The sequence below is a fragment of the Elgaria multicarinata genome, chromosome 8, assembly GCF_023053635.1.
Source record: "Elgaria multicarinata webbii isolate HBS135686 ecotype San Diego chromosome 8, rElgMul1.1.pri, whole genome shotgun sequence".
Taxonomy (NCBI): domain Eukaryota; kingdom Metazoa; phylum Chordata; class Lepidosauria; order Squamata; family Anguidae; genus Elgaria; species Elgaria multicarinata.
Genome location: NC_086178.1, coordinates 94,481,685 through 94,503,076, shown reverse-complemented (window position 1 = coordinate 94,503,076; position 21,392 = coordinate 94,481,685). Strand labels below are relative to the sequence as shown.

General features: G+C 43.9%; 1 protein-coding gene across 1 annotated transcript in view; it reads right to left on the bottom strand.

Moving 5' to 3' along the window:
• Positions 1-21,392, bottom strand: part of CTNNA3 (catenin alpha 3) — a 902,456-nt gene that overhangs the window by 745,494 nt on the left and 135,570 nt on the right. The window contains exons 6-7 of the mRNA XM_063133292.1: positions 20,477-20,740; positions 5,054-5,257 (exon numbers count right to left, since the gene is read on the bottom strand). Coding sequence (XP_062989362.1) covers positions 5,054-5,257; positions 20,477-20,740 — 468 coding nt within the window. The remainder of the gene's footprint in view (positions 1-5,053; positions 5,258-20,476; positions 20,741-21,392) is intronic.

The following is a 21,392-nucleotide window of genomic DNA, read 5'->3' as shown; positions in this document are numbered from 1 at the left end:
CATTTGTATACAAAGGGATGTATAGAGGAGATCAAACAAAAATATAAATGCACACAATAGAGTGACAATGAGAAGATGATGGCATCCGATTAAAGAAATGAAGCTGCCATCTGAATTGTTTCACCAATAAAAAGAGTGCAACTTGTTAAGCATCAAAGCAAAATGCTTTTCGACTTTTCAAAGAGCTGAATGTCTGGTTCCCAAGCAGATGACTGTCCAAATCCTGTCAGGTCTGCCCTCAATGATTTTTTCCTGCCCATGAAGCTGAATTTGGTCGCTTATTTTTTGTGCTATTGTGATGCAGGACATAAAGTACCAAAAAGAACTACAACTTTCATATTTGGAATATATTATAATTAACAAGAACTAAGATATTTTGATAATGTTAGAAAATGTACACTTTCCTACATGACCGCATGATGTAAAACATGCTGGGGGGGAAATATCTAAAGGATGTAAACACACAAATCCTGGTGCTTTTCCAGGGAATTGTTTTAAAATGGATTTTTGTCATTAGAGCTTTACTTGGGTTGTGTTCGGACAACACGATAGTCAATGTGGGGTATTAATCAACTCAACAGTTATTTAGAGGGTGCTCCCCACTCAACACGATAATAATCAACTGTGGTGTGGATTAGGATCTGTGTTGAGTTGACTATTAGTTCACTCTGAGTTGACTCACTCATCCCTTGCCTTCTCTCACCCCCTCAGCCCTCCCACTAGTATCCCATCAGCCACTGCTGCCAAAAATCTATCCTGCCAGCTGGACTAGTGCAACAGCTCTTCCCTTGCAACTCAGTGGCCAACAAAATAACCAATGGTAGCCAACAAAATAACCATCACAACACGATGACCAAGACAGTAACCCATGGTGGTTCAAATAGCTAACTCTGCACAGCATTGATTATTTGTGTTGGTTATTTTAGCCAAATAACCAACTGTTGGTTATAAAACTCCTTGTCTGAACCTAGTCTTGGGCTTTCCCACCCCAGTAATGTTAATAAACTCTCCCCGTGTATTGGATGGAGAGGCAGGGAGCAAGGAATCTAACTGTGAAGAGGTAGCCATGCTTCCAATTCCAACTTTTGCTGGTAAACAGGAGGCCTGGATGGTCACTCTATAAACCAAGAAGTAAAATTTCAAAAGTAGAAGTTCCTGAAATGGCACGCCCTCATGCGTTTTAATTTCTGAGGGGTATGTAATAGTATCGAGTTCATAAGAACTCTTAATTCTGTGGAAATACTCCATGAGAACCCAGAGCCCGTGAGGGCGTTTTTATCCCTTTAAAAGAGGAAATTAACTTGTTATTTCTATGTTGCCTTTCATTGGTTGTTTGGGGGTAGGTATCATAGTATTGTTTTTTAACTGCACATTGCCTTGGGGAAACCTGATAGGCAGAAAGACAATCTATAAATACATATATAAGCAAGTAAATAAATAATTAAATTTAAGCAGGGGAGAAATACAAGTTCACAAATGAGGGAGCAGTTGGATCTTTTTCATCCAGAAATCAATCAGTAGGTCCCCAAGACATTCACTCAGCCACATTAAAAATGCATGTATTATCTGGATAAAGAATTCAATCTTCCCCATATAATAAAAGGCAGTGTATCCTTGTGCAAGAGAAGCATTTCTTTGACAAACTGTTCCTGGGTTCTGTGCAACAATTAACTGAAATAACTGCATCTTAAATAAATGGATAGTCTTCCTCTGTTTACTTTGGCCTCCCCTTCCACTGTTATTTCCCCTGTGCTGAATTTTAGATTGTAAAGTCCTTAGGGCAGGAACCTGCCCTCTTCTGCTCTGTAAAGGAGCTTTCCCTAACCTAGTGCCATCCAGATTATTTTGGATTTTACCTCCTAACATGCCCCAGCCAACATCCAACACATCTGGATGGCCACAGGTTGGGGACAGCTGCTCTAAAGCGCCATGCATAGTGATGGCACCAGAACAAGGAAGAAGAGGAGGAAATAGTGTATCTACTACATATAAACTATATAATGTGGAAATCACACTTTGAAGTTGACATAGAACAGTATCCAATTGGACACAGAGCAGTTTCCAATTGGATGCTAGCGCTAATGTAACTTAGGTAGTGCTAGTATAAGGGACCTTTAGCCCAACACAAATAAGAACATAAGAACATAAGAAGTGCCCTGCTGGGTCAGACCAAGGGTCCATCTAATCCAGCACTCTGTTCACACAGTGGCCAACCAGCCATCGGCCAGGGATGAACAAGCAAGACATGGTGCAACAGCACCCTCCCAACCGTGTTCCCCTGCAACTGGTGCACACAGGCTTACTGCCTCGGATTCTGGAGATAGCACACAACCATCAGGACTAGTAGCCATTGATAGCCTTTGACTCCAGGAATTTATCCAACCCCTTTTATAGCCATCCAAATTGGTGGCCATCACTACATCTTGTGGTAGTGAATTCCATAATTTAACTATGCCCTGTGTGAAGAAGTACTTCCTTTTATTTGTCCTGGATCTCCCACCAATCAGCTTCATGAGATGACCCCGGGTTCTAGTATTTTGAGAGCGGGAGAAAAATGTCTCCCTATCCACATTCTCCATACCATGCATAATTTTGTACATCTCTATCATGTCTCCCCTCAGCCTCCTTTTTTCCAAACTAAACAATCCCAGTTGATGTAACTTTCCCTCATAGGGGAGATGCTCCAGCCCCTTGATCATTTTAGTTGCCCTTTTCTGCACTTTTTCCAGCTCTATAATATCCCTTTTTAGGTGTGGTGACCAGAACTGTACACACTATTCTGTGGTCACACCATAGATTTGTATAAGGTCAGTATGATACTGGCCGTTTTATTCTCAATTCCTTTTCTTATAATGCCTAACATGGAGTTTGCCTTCTTTACAGCGGCCGCACACTGGGTGGACATGTTCATTGAGCTGTCCACCACAATCCACAAACCAACTAAATAACTTTCGCTGGTGTGACCTTTAGCCCAACTAACACTACCAGTGTTGCACTAGAGGTGTCTTACGCTAGCACAATGTTAGTTATGTTAGTACTAGTGTCTGATTGGAAACTGCTCATATTCAAACCTATAATTATTCACCTATGTAAGAAATGTCATGCAACTGAATCAGCAACCCAATTCTCGCTCACAGAAAATTCAGTGTTGGTTTTCTAGTCTCAGAAGAGAAAGTTCCTATCCTTTTCTGCCCCCTTCTCCCCCCCCCCCCCCCCGGGACAAATCCTTTATATATTTCTTTCAAATTAAATCATCCTGTTGAATTTGCAAAAGTTGTTGAAGTCTTTCTGTAGCTTTGGAAAACATTAAAAAGCTCTATGTGATCTGTAAAATCAAAATACCTAAGAACACGCATAGATAAGTTTAGCATCAATAGTTTATGCCCCCAAGAAGGAAGGAAGAAAGTATCACACTTCGCATGAAAACCAATAGCCGCTCAACAAAATTAATTGCCACGTTGACTCCTTAAGTGCCTTTAGATAAGAATAACACATCTGCTGAAACACAGAAGTTATGTTTCCAGATAAAATGCTGGATTGTATCGACCAACGTTATTGCAATTTGTCTTACCTCTTCTTCTTTTTTACTGCCAGGAACTTCCAGTAAAGTAGTGGCTCAATCTAAAGTCTCAACCTTCCATCTAGGCATTGTATTTTCAAACATTTAATCAAAGTACATTTTAAAACTTTTCATTTTTGTAAATCTAAGACAGTCCTAACCTCAACCCACTTTTGACGCCTTAAGCTCACTCATGGCAAACCATTATTTTAAAAAGTAACAGATATTCCAGGAAAATCTTTAAAAGTAAAAACAACAACCATAACAGAGATGTTATTTGTAACTTTTTTGGGAGGGAAACTAGAAAGCTAAAATAAAATGACTGCTATCTCCTCTTCGGTCGACATTTTGTCAAAATGTTAACTGTAAAGCACCATGAACAATGATGGTACTACGTAAAAAAAAGGGTAACAGCTACTCAGAATTCAGAGAGACCCTAGCCATTTTCATATATAAATGTGCACATAGAATGAATGCATGGGACAAGCAGTAAATGCCTAAAAGAGCCTGACACATACAACTGTAAATGCAGGAGTTCTGTGGGTCAAGGGCGAAGCCAGTCACCATTTACCTGCCTACCCTTCCATTAGGCAAAATGAGGCAACTGACTCAGGCAGCAGATACTTGTGGGCAGCAGGGGCAGCCCCCCCAAGAGACTCCCATGGAGGATAGGGCTGCGTGTGCCACACAGCCTGTCCTGTACCCCCTAAACTAACCTGCTGCCCTCAGGTATGGTGGAGGATGCTGTCTCATCACCAATGTTGAAGTAAAATTCAACTGCCCAATCCAGTTAGCTTCTGTATGTAGAATGGAGAGGGGCATCTTGTCCTTTGCTTGAAGCACAAAAATGTCTTGGGTGCCCCTGCCTCCTAGGCATACATTCACATTTAAAAATGGATACTCATTCTGCTGACATGTCAAAATCTAAAATGTATCTGTTATTATTATACAGTAGGGATGGGGATCCTCTTTCCTGTCAAGGCTCACATGACCTCAGTTGAAACCTGTCAGGGTCTACATTCTGGCAGTGGCCATGGCCTGACCCAAAAGTGAGCAGGCAGGCCAGAGCCAGGAGTTATGGACATGCCTTCTCTCTTTGTTTAATCTACTACTACTACTACTACTACAACTACTACTACTACTACTACTACTACTACAACAACAACAAGCCATATGCACCCAGGCATTCTTCTTCCCCAACTTCTGCAAGGTTCTCACCTCTAGCTTTGAAGTTGATGGACAGAGATGTAAGGAGTAAGTACAGCATCTCTCATTTCATTCTGCACAACTGAAGTTGACTTTTTTATGCACCATAATGTGAGAATCAAAGTAAACAAATAAATAAACAAAAGCCTTTCAGGAAACTGGGACTAAACTTGATGATTGAAGTGCAAAACAGAAGACACTGATAACTCTTGGACTAACTACACATAAGCAGCAATGCAGAACACATACTGGCAAATAGAAAGATGTAGGAAGAAGAAAATCACTTACATTATTCATGTATTCTGAAAGGAGATCTTGGAGAGCTTGGCGAATAGCATTGCACTCAGTGATGATGCGCTCGCGGTGAACATCACGTGTGCAGGAAGAATCTGCTAATAAAGCAGCTCCACTGATAATTCCTTCTAAACGCTTTTCTAGCGATGGCCTTATTTTGTCTTCATTCACAGTAAGAGGATCCAAGGCAACTAAATTCTAGGAGAAAAAAGATTAAAGAAGGATGAAAATGAAGCTACTTCTCATGCTCTGGTCCACTTACACACATAACTCTTCTTTTTTTAAGGGCAGCACAAAAATCAATGCAAGATTGTGCATTTAGAAGGTTCTGGTTCAAAGGTCCTGTGCATTCAATATATTGTAATATATGTGACAGATGACATCAAATGCTCTTTGGGGCATAACCAGGGCAGACATGTTGATAGAAATAACTTTGCTAAGAAGTAAAACAGCAAGTGAGAAATCCTTTTCACAAATCCCTCATCATTGCTCTTTATCATTCTATACCAGGCAAATTAGAATAAACATTTTTACAGATAAGTGTTCCCCAAGGAAAGTCCCTCCAGATATTATACTACAACTGCTATTGTCTCTGACTACTAGCCATGCTACATGGGGCTGGTGGGAGTTGCAGTCCAAAACATCTGGAGGAACTCGTGTTGAGAAGGCTTCTAAATGAAAAAAATGGAATGCAATAGGATCCTTGTCACTTCAGCCTTAGCTGTTCTAAACTCTTTAGCCCATGGGTAGGAAAACTCTTTCATCCCCTGAATTCCATTTTAGAGAAGCTCTCAGAGCTGAAGGCAAAGGGGCTATGTCGAAGGCAAAATGGTTGAGCAAAATATTAAAAAAAAATACCACCACATCTTAAAGCTCTAACTGCCAGTAACTAAGGCTTCAGAAAAGCCTTTCAATCTTTTAGAGTGAAGGTTGGGGGGATCTACACAAAATACGGGAAACCACCAAATGATTGGTGGTTGAGGGAAAGAGGGTGGGGCCAAGGAGGAGGGGACATGGCCATCTGGGGAACCTCAAAGGACCAGATTGGGATGTCAGGAAGTCTGGATTTGGCCCTCAGGGCTAGTGCTGCGTATGTCATTTTCAATGCCTGGAAGAGGGTGCCCATTACCCCTGCCCACAGTATCTATTCTAGGGTGACCATATTTTGGAAACCAAAAAGGAGGACAACATGGTCGACATGTTAAAATTATTTTTAAAAAATAATTTTAAAACCTCAAACTTTAAACAAAAAATCCTAAAACTCAACAGGTCTGTTTCAAACTTGGCATAGCTAAAGTCCTTGTTAAGAGCAATCATGGTGCCAAGTTTCATCTCTTTATCTTTAAAAATAACATTTTTTAAAAAATCCTCACATTTTAAAAAAGCCCTAAAAAAAGCCCTTCCTAAGAGCTACCATTGTGCCAAGTTTCATGTCTTTATCTTAAAAAATGATGGAGTTATAAGCATTTTTGTTAATTCCCATTAGAGCTGCTCTTTGGAGAAAATCTGGATTCCCCCCCTCCCGGATTTGTCATCAAAAACCCAGGCAAATCCGGTCATATGGTCACCCTAAACTATTCCAATCTTCAAATACATATCTAGTGGTAGAGAGCAAGTACAATGGGTATGATCCTGACCCCCTCCTTATGTATTAAACAAGATCTGAAAAGGGCTCATTATTAGAATTCACTGTGTGCTTTTTACACACCCTTACATTAATGTAACCATGCATTTTCATGTTGTATTCTAATGTCAAGTTTCAGTTATGTCTCATATTCCACATTCATAGGAACAAGGAGCCGCTGCACATTTAAATTCCTGGTGACTATAACTCGTAATGAATTAATGTTCCACATGCACAGCAAACAATGAACAACAATATCATACATATATATGAGAGTGGACTGGATCATCTCATAACAGAATGTACCTGTTTAAAGGGGAATTCTCCCTCTAATCTTTTTCATGCATAATCTAGAAATCTAAATATGCCATCTGACTAGTCCCATAGAATTTAAGGCTTAGACTCATGGTAAGTAATAATCTACCCTCACTCCAATAAGATGATAAATATATTGAGACACAATTTCATATTTATCCACACCCACTGAATACCAATTTAAAAACATTAATGAGCGTCCTTGCCTGACTTTTGCTGTCCTCTGACAAAACAGCATCTTGGAGTAGGAAAGCAGCTGCCCGCTATGGCTTTATTTCTGGACCTGAAGTCCAGAAGCTGCCCTCAGCAAGACCCCATAAGTAATACATGTCTGCACACAACCTTGACCCTTCAGAGTAACAAAGGCTGCCAACTATTACCTCAAGGGTGACTCTCACAATAGGTACCCACACATGAGAGACCACTGGAAAATGTTCTTCCTGGTGGTGGTTACATGTAGGGGCAGTTCACCAAGAGATAAATATCATCCTCGGGCTGCCACTGCCATCTGAGGTAAGGTAGGTAACAAGCAGATTCAAGTTTCTGAGGGCCCTTGGGCAAGACCTCCAAACTGGGCCCTCTCCTTCATTCAGTCTCCTTTCTCACCACCATTGTCATGAGTTGCTCATGCTCCTCATCCTCTTTCTCATTGCCACCAATGCTTGCTTGTTAGATGGAGAGACAGTGAGCAAGTTGGTTGTGACATCTGCTGCTCTGTGTCATCACCACTGTTGTCATCACCAGAGCAAGAGGCTGCTGAACAAACAGGTTGCAATGGTAAAGTTTAGAGAGTTCTTGTCAGGGGGACCCTGCAGGGGTGTGGGCCCTCAGCCGGTCCCTTGCCATGGCTAGCCTTGATTCCGGCCGTAGTGCAAATGAGAGAGAGAGAAAGAGAGAGAGAGCCTTTCCTTCTTTGGGATTCCCTAGGCCCTGTCCCTCCCTGCAAGCTTACAATCTAATAGTCATGGGTCATATGCAATAGATAAGCAAGAATTTCTGACTCCCGGTTCAATATCAGCAATATAATTATTCCAGTCCCCCACCCTAAATTATACTGCTGAGATGATGAACGCTTGGGGTAATGAGTAGGAGTGGAGTTTTGCATGGAAGGGCCGTGAGTTCTGTTCACTTCTGGTACACAAAACAAATTCCAGGGCTCAGAATTCTTTCACGCCAAGTCTTTGCACCAGGTCCCGGCCGGGGAATTGCATGGTTCTAGTAAAAAAGAAAAAGAAACGAAGGCAGAGCCTGAAGTCTGCCAAGCCCTGATCTAACAGGTGTGATACAAAAAAGAAGCAGAAGCACAGAAATGGGAGGTTTGCTTTTCTCTCCTCTCTTTAGATGTCACCGGTTTAATTTTATGTTCATAAACTGCTCTGGGAACATCATTGTTGAATTGTTGCCCTATGTACATTCTTACAATAAAATAAATAGGCCTCAAGGGAGATGTTGGGATCCTAGCCCAATTTCTCCCATCAAAAGTGAAATGTCTCCTCACTGTTTCAGGGATCATGGGGCACAGGAAAGAATTGGCCTTGGACATGCATTTTTCATGGGGGTTCACTTGCAGCAGCAGCAGCAATAAATATTCTCATTTCAGCTCCTGCATATGTCAGAGAGCCCTCTTTCTATTTTTGTCAAAGGGATGCTACTGCTACTCTTGAAAATGGGGCATCTCGAAATAAGGATTAACTAACATATGTAAATTCAGGACTGCTCCTGCCACTATTCCATGCACCTCCGTGGTGCTGAGATCTCCTGCTCCCTCCTTCTCCTGGCCATGGGATTTATGAGTTGAGTATTTGAAGAGAAAATATAAGGAAGGGGATTATGCATTCCATAAAGTAAGTTTCTTTCCTGGGGAATTTTGGAAGGAGCATATCAAAAGCTGCCCTCTTTTCATTACGCGTGAGTGTGGGCACGTGCCCCTACTGCTAAATCTGTGCAATTGCTTCATTTGCAAAATGAAATAACATTGCTTTGTTTATCAAAAGGCATTGCCAATTTCATAATGTATAAATTAAGCAAACCAGCATCCTAATTCGTGAAAAATGGCAAGAGGCATTGGAAATTCATCCTGTTATTACGTCCCTTTTATAATTTCTTCTCCCTTGCTGTACCCTTGTCTCACAGTGGGGCGGGGTGTGCCTGATTGCAGAGGAAAACGCCACACCAGAAAGTGTGCTCCGCTGGGAGTCGTTTCCAACTACAATAGAAATGCATGAAAATTAGCAATATTTAATTAAGAAAGAAATATCTTTTTCTGTGCCTTCTCCCACAGAAGAAAATCAAGGAATTACGGGACCTCAGTTTGTGCTCAATTCGGAAGAAAAGTATTTTGAGGAACTATGCAGTGAAAGGAAAACAGACAGAAGAGTGTCTGAACGAATAAATTAAAATCCAAAACCTACATTATTTCCCCAAGTAGAACCTGCCATAGCAGTTTGTTCTTCAACTTGTTGAGGCCAAAGGTAACAAGCACCACAATGGAAGGCATTAAGGAGGAGCTGTTTTATGAACCCCCAATCCTTGGGTTCTCTTTGATCTGATCTAGGGCCCCAGTGCATGGAACCTAACATAGGAGTGGGTTGCAGGTATGTGGGTGGTGTGCAAGAATTCTGTGCACTCAGCTTCCAAAGAGATGGCAGTTGGAAAAATCCAGAGATACAGGAAATTTAGAAGATATCCAGTAGGTGTGTGCTTCGGATTATGCTAAATCTTCCCGATTAGACTACTGCAATGCATTCTACGTGGGGCTGCCCTTGAAGACGACCCGGAAGTTGCAGCTAGTGCAAAATGCAGCAGCTAGACTGCTGGTGGGTACATCTTACAGAGACCACATAACACCGGTCTTAAAGGAACTGCACTGGCTGCCTATACGCTTCCAGTCGGAATTCAAGGTGTTTGTAATGATGATTAAAGCCCTAAACGGCTTGAGATCTCGATACTTGAGAGAGTGCCTCTCCTTATATATGCCTGCCTGAGACCTTAGATCTGTTGGAAGAGCCCTTCTCCGCATCCCACCAATGCAACATATACGTTATGATGGGACAAGGGAGAGGGCTTCCTCTGCTGTGGCACCCCGACTGTGGAATTCCCTCCCCCTGGACGCTCGATTGGCGCCATCACTGATTTTATTTCGACGCCAAGTAAAAACATGGCTTTTTAACAAAGCTTTTGATGGTTAAACTTACTGGCACTGTTAAGTTAATTAAAACTCACTGTTTTAATTGCTTTTACTGCTTTTAAATTATATATTGTTTTAACTTGTTCATGATTTAATTTGTTTTTAACTGTGCATATTTATTGTTTTATACTGTATGCTTTTATCTGAGATCTTAATGATATAGGGTGGGATATAAATGTTTTAAATAAATAAATAAATCCTGAATTCAAAATGGAATTGGCTGATGCAAACAGATTTAGGAGGCATCCAAATTGAAGTGGAGCTCTTCCAAAGTGGAAAAATCTGAATCTGAACACTTGTGAATAATCATTAGCAATTTGGCACACAGACACTGGCCTGGTTCAGACAACATGCTAAACTAGGCTGCTTAACCACAAAATGGTCAATGGAATGCATTAAAGTTAATGCAATCCCTTAACCATTTTGTGGTTAAGCAGCATGGTTGAGTGTGTTGTCTGAACCAGGCCAATGTTGTCTCAAAAAACTGCTGCATTTTTCCCCAAGCTCTCCATATACAAATAACACCAGGGTGGGAGAGGGGGCAGGGAGAGGATGGATGAGTTTTGTGATGGGCAGCTCTGGCTTCTAATCACAATAAGTTGTTGTACCAGGATTCACCGATCCCAATGTATTGTGGGAGGGATGTTGAAGAAAGATATCACAGGACTGACCCAGGCCGTTGCTAGACAAGGTCTTAGCCCGGTGTGAGGCCTGGTCTCCCTCCTGTGCATCCAGATGACGCACAGGGGATCCCGGGATCAGGCCGGGCTAAGACCTCCCTTAACCCGGGATAACCAGATGCGGTTATGGCCCAGCTTTTCCGCAGTCCTGGCCTGAGGCCGGGGCTGCGGAAGGTCTAGCAGGGCCCGTGGCTTTTCCCGGCTGCTTGCTTACTTGTGAGTAGCCAGGAGAAGCCACGGACTGGGCACAGTGCTCCATAGGAGCGCTGTGCCCATCGGGCCAGGGGGAATCATGGGGGGAGAGGAGATGGGGGCCGGGGGAAAGACCGGACCCGGCAGGAGAGGGGGGGAAGAAGGACGGGGACGGGCCTGGTGAGCGGGCATGGGCATCGGTGACAGGAGATGGGCCTGGCGAGCGGGCACGGGCATCGGGGACAGGGGATGGGCCTGGCAAGCGGAGGGGAAGGACAGGGACGGGCCTAGCAACCGGGCACGGGCATTAGAGATGGGGGACAGGCATGGCAGACGGGAGACGGGCATGGCAGACAGGGGAGGACAGGCGAGCGAGCGGGCAGGGGGGGCATCAGACATTGTGGGTGGGGGAATCAGGGGGAGCGGGGAACCCTTTATTATTTTAAAAAACACTTACCTGTTTCGGAAGTGCGCTCTTGCGCACATGGCCCTTTAAGAGAAGAAAAGCCGGAGCACGCGACGGGGCTTTCCCTTGCCCCGTCGTGTGTTAACGTCTGGAAAAGGGCGACGGCATGCGCTAGCTGTAGCGAGCCGTCGCCCCTACTCCCAACCGGATTATCAGGTAGCAAGGCCCCAGTCTGCATGTTCTCTCTCGCTGGAGCATCAAAGGAGGCTTGTTGACATGTGTGACCTGGGAGGGTATAGCACTAGGTATGCTGGATGCTCAGATCCTTCTGCCTCTGTTAGTGAATCCTCTGCATCCATCATCCACTGTAGTCCTATAGAACTACATGTGACTTTAGTGTTGAATGAGCAGAAATTTAAAAAAAGCCTTAAACTGCTTTTTATTGATCATCGCTTCCTAGTCCCTGCACTCATCCTTTACAAATCTTGCAGGTTTCTTGCGCAGGGACACCTCTATGTCATATGGAATTTTCATACAAATGCCATACACACGCATGCGCACACGCACACGCACACACACACACACACGGGGGAGATAAAGGAAGCAAAGTACTTCCCCCAAAAAACAATATTTGAACACCCCCTTCTACAAAAAAATATATGTGCACTTATCCTTTTGGAATTTGGCAGTTTTCTTAACTGGGGCTTCTCTGCGCTGCATGTCATTTTCATAATTGCCCCCCAAAACATAGTGAGTTAAGCACATCCTTTTCTTGGAAACTCCTAAACTGTTAATGCTGCTGTTTCATGGAATACCCTGTGCCTATTCAACTTAGAAAGCTTGAGCCTCTCAGAAGGAGCAACTAAACCGGCAAATTTCATCTCATTTTGTCAAGAAATAATAAGAAGAAATGTTACCAGCAGTTCCCTTTTTAAAAAAGAAAAAATCAAAATGTAAAGTTGTGTAGGTCAAAACCCTTCTACACTTATTTGTCTGAAATTTTGCAGTTGTAGACCCCAAAAGGGGCTACTATGCTTGCGAATTCAACGAATACTGACAAACAGGGGGGAAACGTTATATCTATTTGTTGTAGGCTGTGCACCAATGGCCTCTTGAAATTGGGGGTCAATTTCACCAAAGGCATCAACTGTTTGGGGCAGCCTGGCCTCCATTTTGCATCTTTCACAATGCCCCATACATAGCATTGTTCTGGGGCATTGTATGTGTTGGGGGTGAGACTAAAGGCAGCCACCACCAAAAATAAATGATAAAGAATATTGACAATATTTTGCAAGGTGGCATTTTTATTTCGGCCCGGAATAAAAATGAGAAAAAATGACTTAAAAACCCTGTGGGAGGCAATACCTCATTATGTCTTTCCCTGGGCTTTATTTTTTTTTTAAGTGTGGGAAGCCAAGGAGGCTGCAGGCTGCCAGAGATATTGTACAATGAAAGAAGGGACACTTATGCTCACTCCTGGGCCATCTCATAAGTAAGGTAAGCACAGGAACCCCAGACCCAACCCATGAGAATTACTCTGAAATGTTGTACTCTTATGCATTTCTTTTCAAAAGCATTTTTCTTTCCAACTGAATAAGAATGAAATCACTTTAAAACGTGTTACAAGATATATGGAATGATTATTAAGTTCTGGTGACAAGTTCTTAAATAATTGCATTAAACCACACGAATGTATAGAGTTCACTGATGAGTGAGATTTTACAGGCTGTCCCTACTTTACATTTCTCTCTATATATAATTTTTCTAGACGTTGATCTGCAGCAATGCTACTCTAAACCTAGTAAAATCATGGATTGTGGTGGTAGCTAGCCAAGAAATGCTAACTTTCTTTCTCTGGATTGCAATGGGGGATTGGCATCCAAAGAGAAAGTGTGTATATTAGAGGAAAGGACTGCCAAGGCCCATTCCTGCCCATTTTCGGGGGTCCCCTCTCCATCGCCAAACTACAACTCACTGCATTCAGCAGGGTCTTTAGACTCTCTGTATTTGCATTTGTAGGCGGCTGGAGGAGCAGCCATGGGAATGATGGATGGAAAAGTCTACCATCATCAATGCAGTTAATTCAGTGTAAACCTGGATCCAAAACTTACACTTCAAAATGAATAACTTGCTTTTAAATGTTTTTATGCAGTAGCAACAAACAGCCAAACAGTTGCCATCTTGGATACATGGATTCCTTTCATATTTATTCACCTGTGTAGATCAACTATTTAAACCAGCGGTCCCCAACCTTTTTGGCACCAGGGACTGGTTTCGTGGAAGACAATTTTTCCACGGACCGGGGGGGGGGGTGTTTGAGGGGATGGTTTTGGGAAGCCCCCCCCCCCACTCCAGCGTCCTGGCTTCCCTTCAGCTGGGTGGGCGCTCAGCCAAAGTGAAGCCAGGATGCTGGGGCGGGCGGCTTCAGAACGGCGTGCCTGGAAGTCGCTCTCCCAGAGTGGCTTCTGGCTGGGCACGCCATTCGGAAGCCGCCCCAGCCCAGCATCCTGGCTTCGCTTTAGCTGGGCGCTCACCCAGCTGAAGCGAAGCCAGGACGCTGGAGTGGGGGGGCTTCCCAAAACCATCCCCTCAAACACCACCACCACCACCCCCAGTCCATGGAAAAATTGTCTTCCACGAAACTGGTGGTTTCTTCCATGAAATTGTCTTCCATGAAACCGGTGGAAAAATTGTCTTCCACGAAACCAGCGTCCTGGCTTCGCTTCAGCTGGGCAGGCAAGATGGCACCCCACGCCCAGGTACAATGAGGTGGGGTGGGTGGGTGAAAGCAGCTCACCTGCGTGGCCCGGTTCCTAACAGGCCACGGACCAGTACTGGTCCGTGGCCCGGGGGTTGGGGACCCCTGATTTAAACAAAATAAATGGTTGCTTGATTTCCAATGGGGTGTTTCAATTCCTACAGCAAATTCTCTCAAGCAGTTGTACTTCCTTCATTTAAAAATAATAATTAAGAGTTGAGGAAGAATGGCATTAAAGATCTATCTTATTATCCAATTCAGCTTGCCAATAGGAATCTGATAGGTGTTGGGCTGCTTTGCATTGATCAGTTTAAAAGAACCAGTAATGAAATCAATACAAATGAGTGAGCATTTGCAGTACACAGATCTGATCAAACAGATTTCCTAATGTGCCCTGCCTGAGTGCTTCATGCACCAGTGGAATTAATGGAGCAGTGGGAAGAAGATTAAAGGGTGAAATTGAATGTTTAGGCACAAACTTTCTTTCCTACTAAGTTTCCAGTTATGTGCACCAAGAGATGGCATCAGTGGAGCTACACTCTAATCCGAAGTTCACTTCAGGTTAGAGATGCCAGCTAAGTTCCCTGAGCCAGGGAGGCTTGTTAAAGCCCATCACCATGAAGTGGTGAGCTTTAAGAGCCCCTGAATTTTTCGCCACCTTGATTGAAATCCAAGCTGGAGAAGAATAGCTGGTTTAGCCTCTGCAGAGTTTCCTTCTCGCCTGAAACAAGCTAATGGAGCATCTTTGCTCCATCAGCTGATAAGGGAGGTGGGATGAGAGGATGGAAGAAGGTGGAGGAGGGGGCATCCCCTGCTGCTCCTCAGTGTGGCCTAAGACCTCCTACCCTGCTCTCCAATGTCAACCCTGCATGGCTTTTCCATCACCCCAATGCAAACTAATGGCATGGGGAAACAGAGGCGAATCCCTCCTCTTACAGGGGGCACTTACAGGGTGGGGTGAAAGTCCAGTCCCTTCTAAGGACTAATGAGGGCTACCCCACATCCTCACTCTCCAGTTTCACACCTGCACCTTCTTTGCCCCACCCCTCCATTATTAAAGCCAGGAAAACACCAAACAATTGGAGTTTGGAGGGAAGGGGAGTGGCCATCTGGTGAATCTTAGAAGGCCAGATTGGGAACCAAGGTGGGCCAAATTTGGCCCCTGGGCCTGAGGTTCTGCATAATCCCATTTCTCCCAACATCTGGTTCACACATTGATATCTCACGCATATCAGGTAATCTGAATAGGGTGATGGACTTCAGAAAACAGGTACGATACCTAAGAACATGCTGAACTTTAAAAAAAAATAGGGTGGGCAACATACCATACCATCAACGGTTAGAATTCTGGTGTAGCCATAACTCCAAAAAAAAAACAAAAAAAGGATGACTAAAGCAACACACTGCAAGCATTTCTACGTATACTCCCCATTATGCAGGTGGCTGGCCATCCTTCTTAATGGATTTTTAAAAAATAATCACATATTACACCTGTAGCATTATACTTTTTATTACTGTCACAACTCTATAGAATTGTTAACATTTGCTGTTAAGTCTAAAGCTGTTGGAAGCATTCAGGTTGATCTCAGATTTTGCCCAACTATAAATTCTAACTTACTACAGGTACTGAAGATATTAAGAAAGCTTCTAGAGAGTACTTGTTGAGTAAGCGCTTTCACACATTTCCACACCATAAACGTTTAATGAGATTGGCTCCCAACAGACTGTTTACTACCATCCATTTATTTCATAGCACTTTATTTGCAATGCAGAAGCAAGATAGAGCAAAGGTTATTTCAGGTTCTTATCCAATGCCATTTTTCCATAAATAAAGAAAAATGAAAGCATTTAATTTTGAAAGCACTCTTAAAAGGTTAAATGCTCAATCAATTTTGCTTTATCTAACTCAGCCAGCCTCAGGTACTGTTTACATTACTTGTGTAAAAGCTACATAGAAATGTCTATAAAGAAAAGACTTTTAACAGTAGAGTCTAAAGCTGGGATTCAAGACAGTTTACCGGGGTCCTCTGCTCACAAATGGGGGTGGTCTCCCACTCCTTAACCCTCCCCATCTGAAAGCTTTTGGGGGCAGCATCCCATTAAACAGGTGGGCCTGTTGATGGAAGTTGATTTTGCCCTTCCATGATATGCAACCAGTAAGGCTGTTGTCGTCATCATCTTATAGATTTATGGTATTTTTTTATTTATATATTTTGTGGTATGTTTTATATATTTTGGCCCCATTCAGAAGACACCTTAAACCATGGCTTTAACCATGGTGGTTAAGCCAGAAAGCCAAGCCGTGTTCAGAAGACACCTTAAACTAGGGTGACCATATGAAAAGGAGGACAGGGCTCCTGTATCTTTAACAGTTGTATAGAAAAGGGAATTTCAGCAGGTGTCATTTGTATATATGGAGAACCTGGTGAAATTCCCTCTTCATCACAACAGTGAAAGCTGCAGGAGCTATACTAGAGAGACCAGATTTAAAAGAGGGCAGGGCACCTGCAGCTTTAACTGCTGTGAGGAAGAGGACATTTCACCAGGTTCTCCATATATACAAATGTCACCTGCTGAAATTCCCTTTTCAATACAAAGATACAGGAGCCCTGTCCTCCTTCTCATATGGTCACCCTACCTTAAACCATGGCTTTAACCATGGTGAATAAGGCTTTCTGGCTTAACCACCATGGTTACAGCCATGGTTTAAGGTGTCTTCTGAACATAGCCTGGCTTTCTGGCTTAACCACCATGGTTAAAGCATCTTCTGAATGGGACCTCTGTGGTATGTTTTAACACAGGGCTGAAAACCTATGGTCCTCCTGATGTTGCTGAACTCCCATCATCCCAGTCAGCATGGTCAGAGATGATGGAAGTTGTAGTCCAAATCTAGAGCGTCACAGGTTTCCCACTAGTTTAATTCATCTAAATAATGCCCACACACAAGGGGCCTGATCTGTGCAAAGAGGGAAAAAACCCTCCACCTTTTGTTTCAGAGAGGAAAACTGCAGAACTACGTCCTCTGCTCATTCCGGCTTCTGCACTGAGTGCCCAGTGCACATGTTACATTGTGTGCATGGAGGAGGAGAGCACGTGCCCATTCCTACGCCACATGAAGTGGTTCACTGTGCCAGGAAGTGCATCAAACACTGCACAAACGTTCTGTCAGACCTTCTCAGAAAACCTAAGAGGTAAACAAATAATTCTCTTGCAGTCCTCAGGAGGAAAAAAGAGAAGAAAAACCTAGGAAGACTATAGAATCAAGTTTCATTCATATAATACTGGAGATTTCCAACTACTTTATAAGTTATGGGAAGTAGGGGTGTGCACGGACCCCCCGCTCTGCCCCGCGGGCAGATCCGAAAATTTCGGATCGGCCCGCTCCGCGCCGCTCCGCCCATACTCCGCTCCTCTTCGCCGCAGAGCTCCGGCTCCGAATCGGAGCTCCGCAGTGGAGGGGAGTGGCGCCAGGTAAGGCCGGGAGAGGAGGGCGAGGGGGTTTACCGGGCCGGGCCGCCGTCACCGCCTGTGCGGCGATGGCGGCAGAGCCCGGTAAGGGACCAAGGGGGAGGGGAGCCTTACCTGCCTCCATCCGCGGTCCCTCGGCTTCTTCAATTGAGTCCACGGTTCAATCAGGAAGTCTGGGCCACAAGTGCGGCCTAGACTTCCTGGTTGAACCGCGGGCTCAATTGAAGAAGCCGAGGGACTGCGGATGGAGGCAGGTAAGGGAGAGGAGGGGGGGTTTACCGGGCCCTGCCGCTGTCGCCGCATGGGCAACAGCGACAGCAGCAGGGCCTGGTAAACCCCACTTACCTTTCTGGTGGAGCTCCGGATCGAGGCGAAGGATCCGCCTTCACCTCGATCCTCTTCGCCATGCTCCGCCGACCCCCCCAATCCTCTTCGCCTCCGCCTTAAGGGCAGGCGAAGCCCCCCGCTCTGCTCCTGCTTCTCCGGTTCGAGGAGAAGCGGAGCACATCTCTAATGGGCAGTTCCAAAAACATTTGCTTTTAATTGCTAACATATTGGCTCAAATTTGAAGAATGGCCTACAATTCAACAGCTTCTGCCAGTCGGATCAAGGTAGTCCAAGGATAGATGCTTCAAATGATCTGTGAATTGTTAGCTACCTCCTTCTGGATGAGGCTGCCTTCCCCTTGAGGCATAAACTCTTTGAGATGCTTGAGGAGTTCATTGCCTCTCACCTGATCTGCTCATCCTGCACTAATATGTGAGGCAGAATGCAGTTCTCCTTCAAAATCTGTATTGCACCAAATTTTGCAGCTGCTTTAAAAAAAAAATACCAGGAAAATCACTGCTCCAGGCCAGAATCCACAACTGCTGTCACACACGTGTTGATCACATAATCACTGCTCCAAGGTAGAATGTGCTACTACTGTGACACATCTTGGAAATGGGGCCACAAATGTCACTGGGAGCAATGAGATGTGATGATGAGGCATCCATCCCAAAGACAACGGATGGGGAAATGATGGCTAAGCCATTTCTATTTTTACAGGATTCTATGCGTATTTTTATAATTGTGCATTCATGTGGAAATGGGAGAAAATGGACTTCAAATGGACCGCATGTAAAACAGCCATGAATCAAATTAAGAATTGATCTGTCCATCCCTATACTCTAGGAATACTCGGTCTTGGAACCTTAGATGGCAGCCATGGTCAGGAAGATCTTTTACCTACTTAGGCAGGTATGCCAGCTGCAGCCTTTCCTAGAGAATGGGTGTAGTGGTTAGAGCGCTGGGCTGGGAATGGCCTGAGTTCCCCATTCAGTCATGAGGCTCACGGGGTGACTTTGGGCCACTCACTCACTTTCAGTCTAACCTCCCTCATAGGGTTGCTGTGAGGGAAAAATGGAGAGGAGGAGGATCATGTACATCACCTTGGGCTCCATGGAGGAAAAGGTGGGATATAATGTAACAAATAAATACACAAACCCTTTTCTCCATACTACATGCCTTAGTAATCTCTGGTTCCACTACCTTAACATGCACTGGGTGGGACTGCCTTTGAAGATTGTTTGGAAATTTCATTTGGTTCAAAATGCAGCAGCTCACTTATTTATTTATTTTATTTATTTATTACATTTATATCCCGCCTTTTTTCCTCCAAGGAACCCAAGGCAGTGTACATAATCCGTCTTCTCTCCATGTTATCCTCACAACAACAACCCTGTGAGATAGGTTGGGCTGAGAGTCTGTGACTGGCCCAAAGTCACCCAGTGGGGTTCCATGGCCAAGTGGGGACTAGAAACCAGATCTCCTGACTCCCAGTCCAACACCTTAGCCACTACACCACACTGGCTCTCTTATCAACTGGAGCAGATTGATTGCAAAATATAACACCTGTGGTGAAAGAACTAAAGTGGCTTCCATTTTCCCTAAGCAGAATTCAAAATACCGGCTAGAATCTTTCAAGCTCTAAATGGCCCTGATATAGATTACCTCAAGAACTACCTCCCTTATAAGACTACTACCCCATGAATTAAGGTCACAAGAAGGGTCCATGGCCCAACTCCCACTCTTTCCAAATTTAAACTGAGGGCCACAAGGAGTAGGGCCTTCTCAGCAGTGGCACCCTCATTATGGAACTCTCTCCCTAAGGAAGACAAGTAGCCTAGCATAGTTCTCTCCTTCAGAAAACTACCAAAAAATCTTCCTCTTTCAGAAGGTTCTGTTGGAGGCAGGTAGTTGATACTAAGAAGAACTGGACACTTATGAATTTTTGAGACTATATTATCTGCTGCTGCATTATCTGCAGTGACCAGTTATGTCATCATTTGTCGCTTTTCATTTCTAGGATTGTGTTTAACTGTTGTTTTTTAATCGTGATGTTATGGGTGTTTTTATGCTATATCATAAACTGCGCTTGGGGCTCTACAGAGGCATGTGGCTGGGTAAAAATTCCAAAAGCTGACTAAATAAACATTGCCATTTATAAAATGAGCCCTTGGGCTACATCAAAGCTCTTCTAATAGATCCTGTGCTTCTATCTGCTCCCTGACTTGCAGGGAGCAAAGAAAATACACCTCCTCCAATTAAGCAGGTATGAATGCCAATGTGCCAAGTCACTCATCAAAAATATAAATCATCCAGGTTGGAGAAGTTTTTGAGACTCTTGCCATGCAACTAACCACACAGGTCAATAAGCTCTGGGCTGCCACTTTCCTTGAGGGCAAGTCATTTAAAATAAATTAAGCCATTTTGCAGAGTGTGCGGCAGTGCCGTGCGTTCACCTACCTCAAGTTCATCGAGGGCACTTCCGAGAGTAGCCGACTGTGAGATGGGTTGCACCTTTTCATTTCCAATTCCTTGAGAAGCATTAGAAATCACATCAAGGGCGTTCTGTATTTCATTACACACCGCGTCCTTGCTGGCTGCAAGAGATGCAATGTCTGAATGTTCCAAACAAGCAGAGCAAATTGAGTGCAGAAGAGGCGAATTTTTCTTCAGAGACGCCCGTGCCGCTGCAATGCCATCTCGTTGATGGTTAGATTTTAAATCCTGTCAGCAAAAACACAAGGATGGGGGGTATCCTTATTATTTTAAACATTTCACAATTGATAAGTTGTATAGCAACAAATTATTTGAATGAGTCCTGTATCTAGGAAAGAAAGAGGAGGGGATTTAACAAAGATGACTGTATTTTCTCTTGTAGCACACTTTTTGCAGCTCTTATAATAACATGCCTTGGGTGAAAGGGAACAAAGTTAATTCAAGCAAGAGCACAAAGGAAGGGGTCTTTGTTTGTTTGTATTTCAAAGTGTCCAGAATAGTTCAGTCTACAGTAATTGGTCACTGCCCTTATAAACATACGAGTCGCCTTGAGTGTCATTTCTGGTAGAAAGTTGGGATACAAATCAAATCTATACATATGAAAGCCCAGAGGCCTCCGCCAAGCCACTTATGCAAATAGGAGAGAAGGCAGAGGCAGTGGATTGTGCCTTCTCTCCTATTTGCATGTTCTCTCTTATTGGCACTTATAGGCCAATCCACTGCCTCTGCATTCTCTCCTATTTTCATGTTTAAAAATTCTGAGCTCACAGGGCCTTCTATGGAAGTTCCAAGAAAATAACTGCCATCTACCAAGAAAAATAACTGCCATCTAGGGAAGTTCCAAGATAGAAGGCCAGAGGGCTCCTCCAAGCCACTTCTA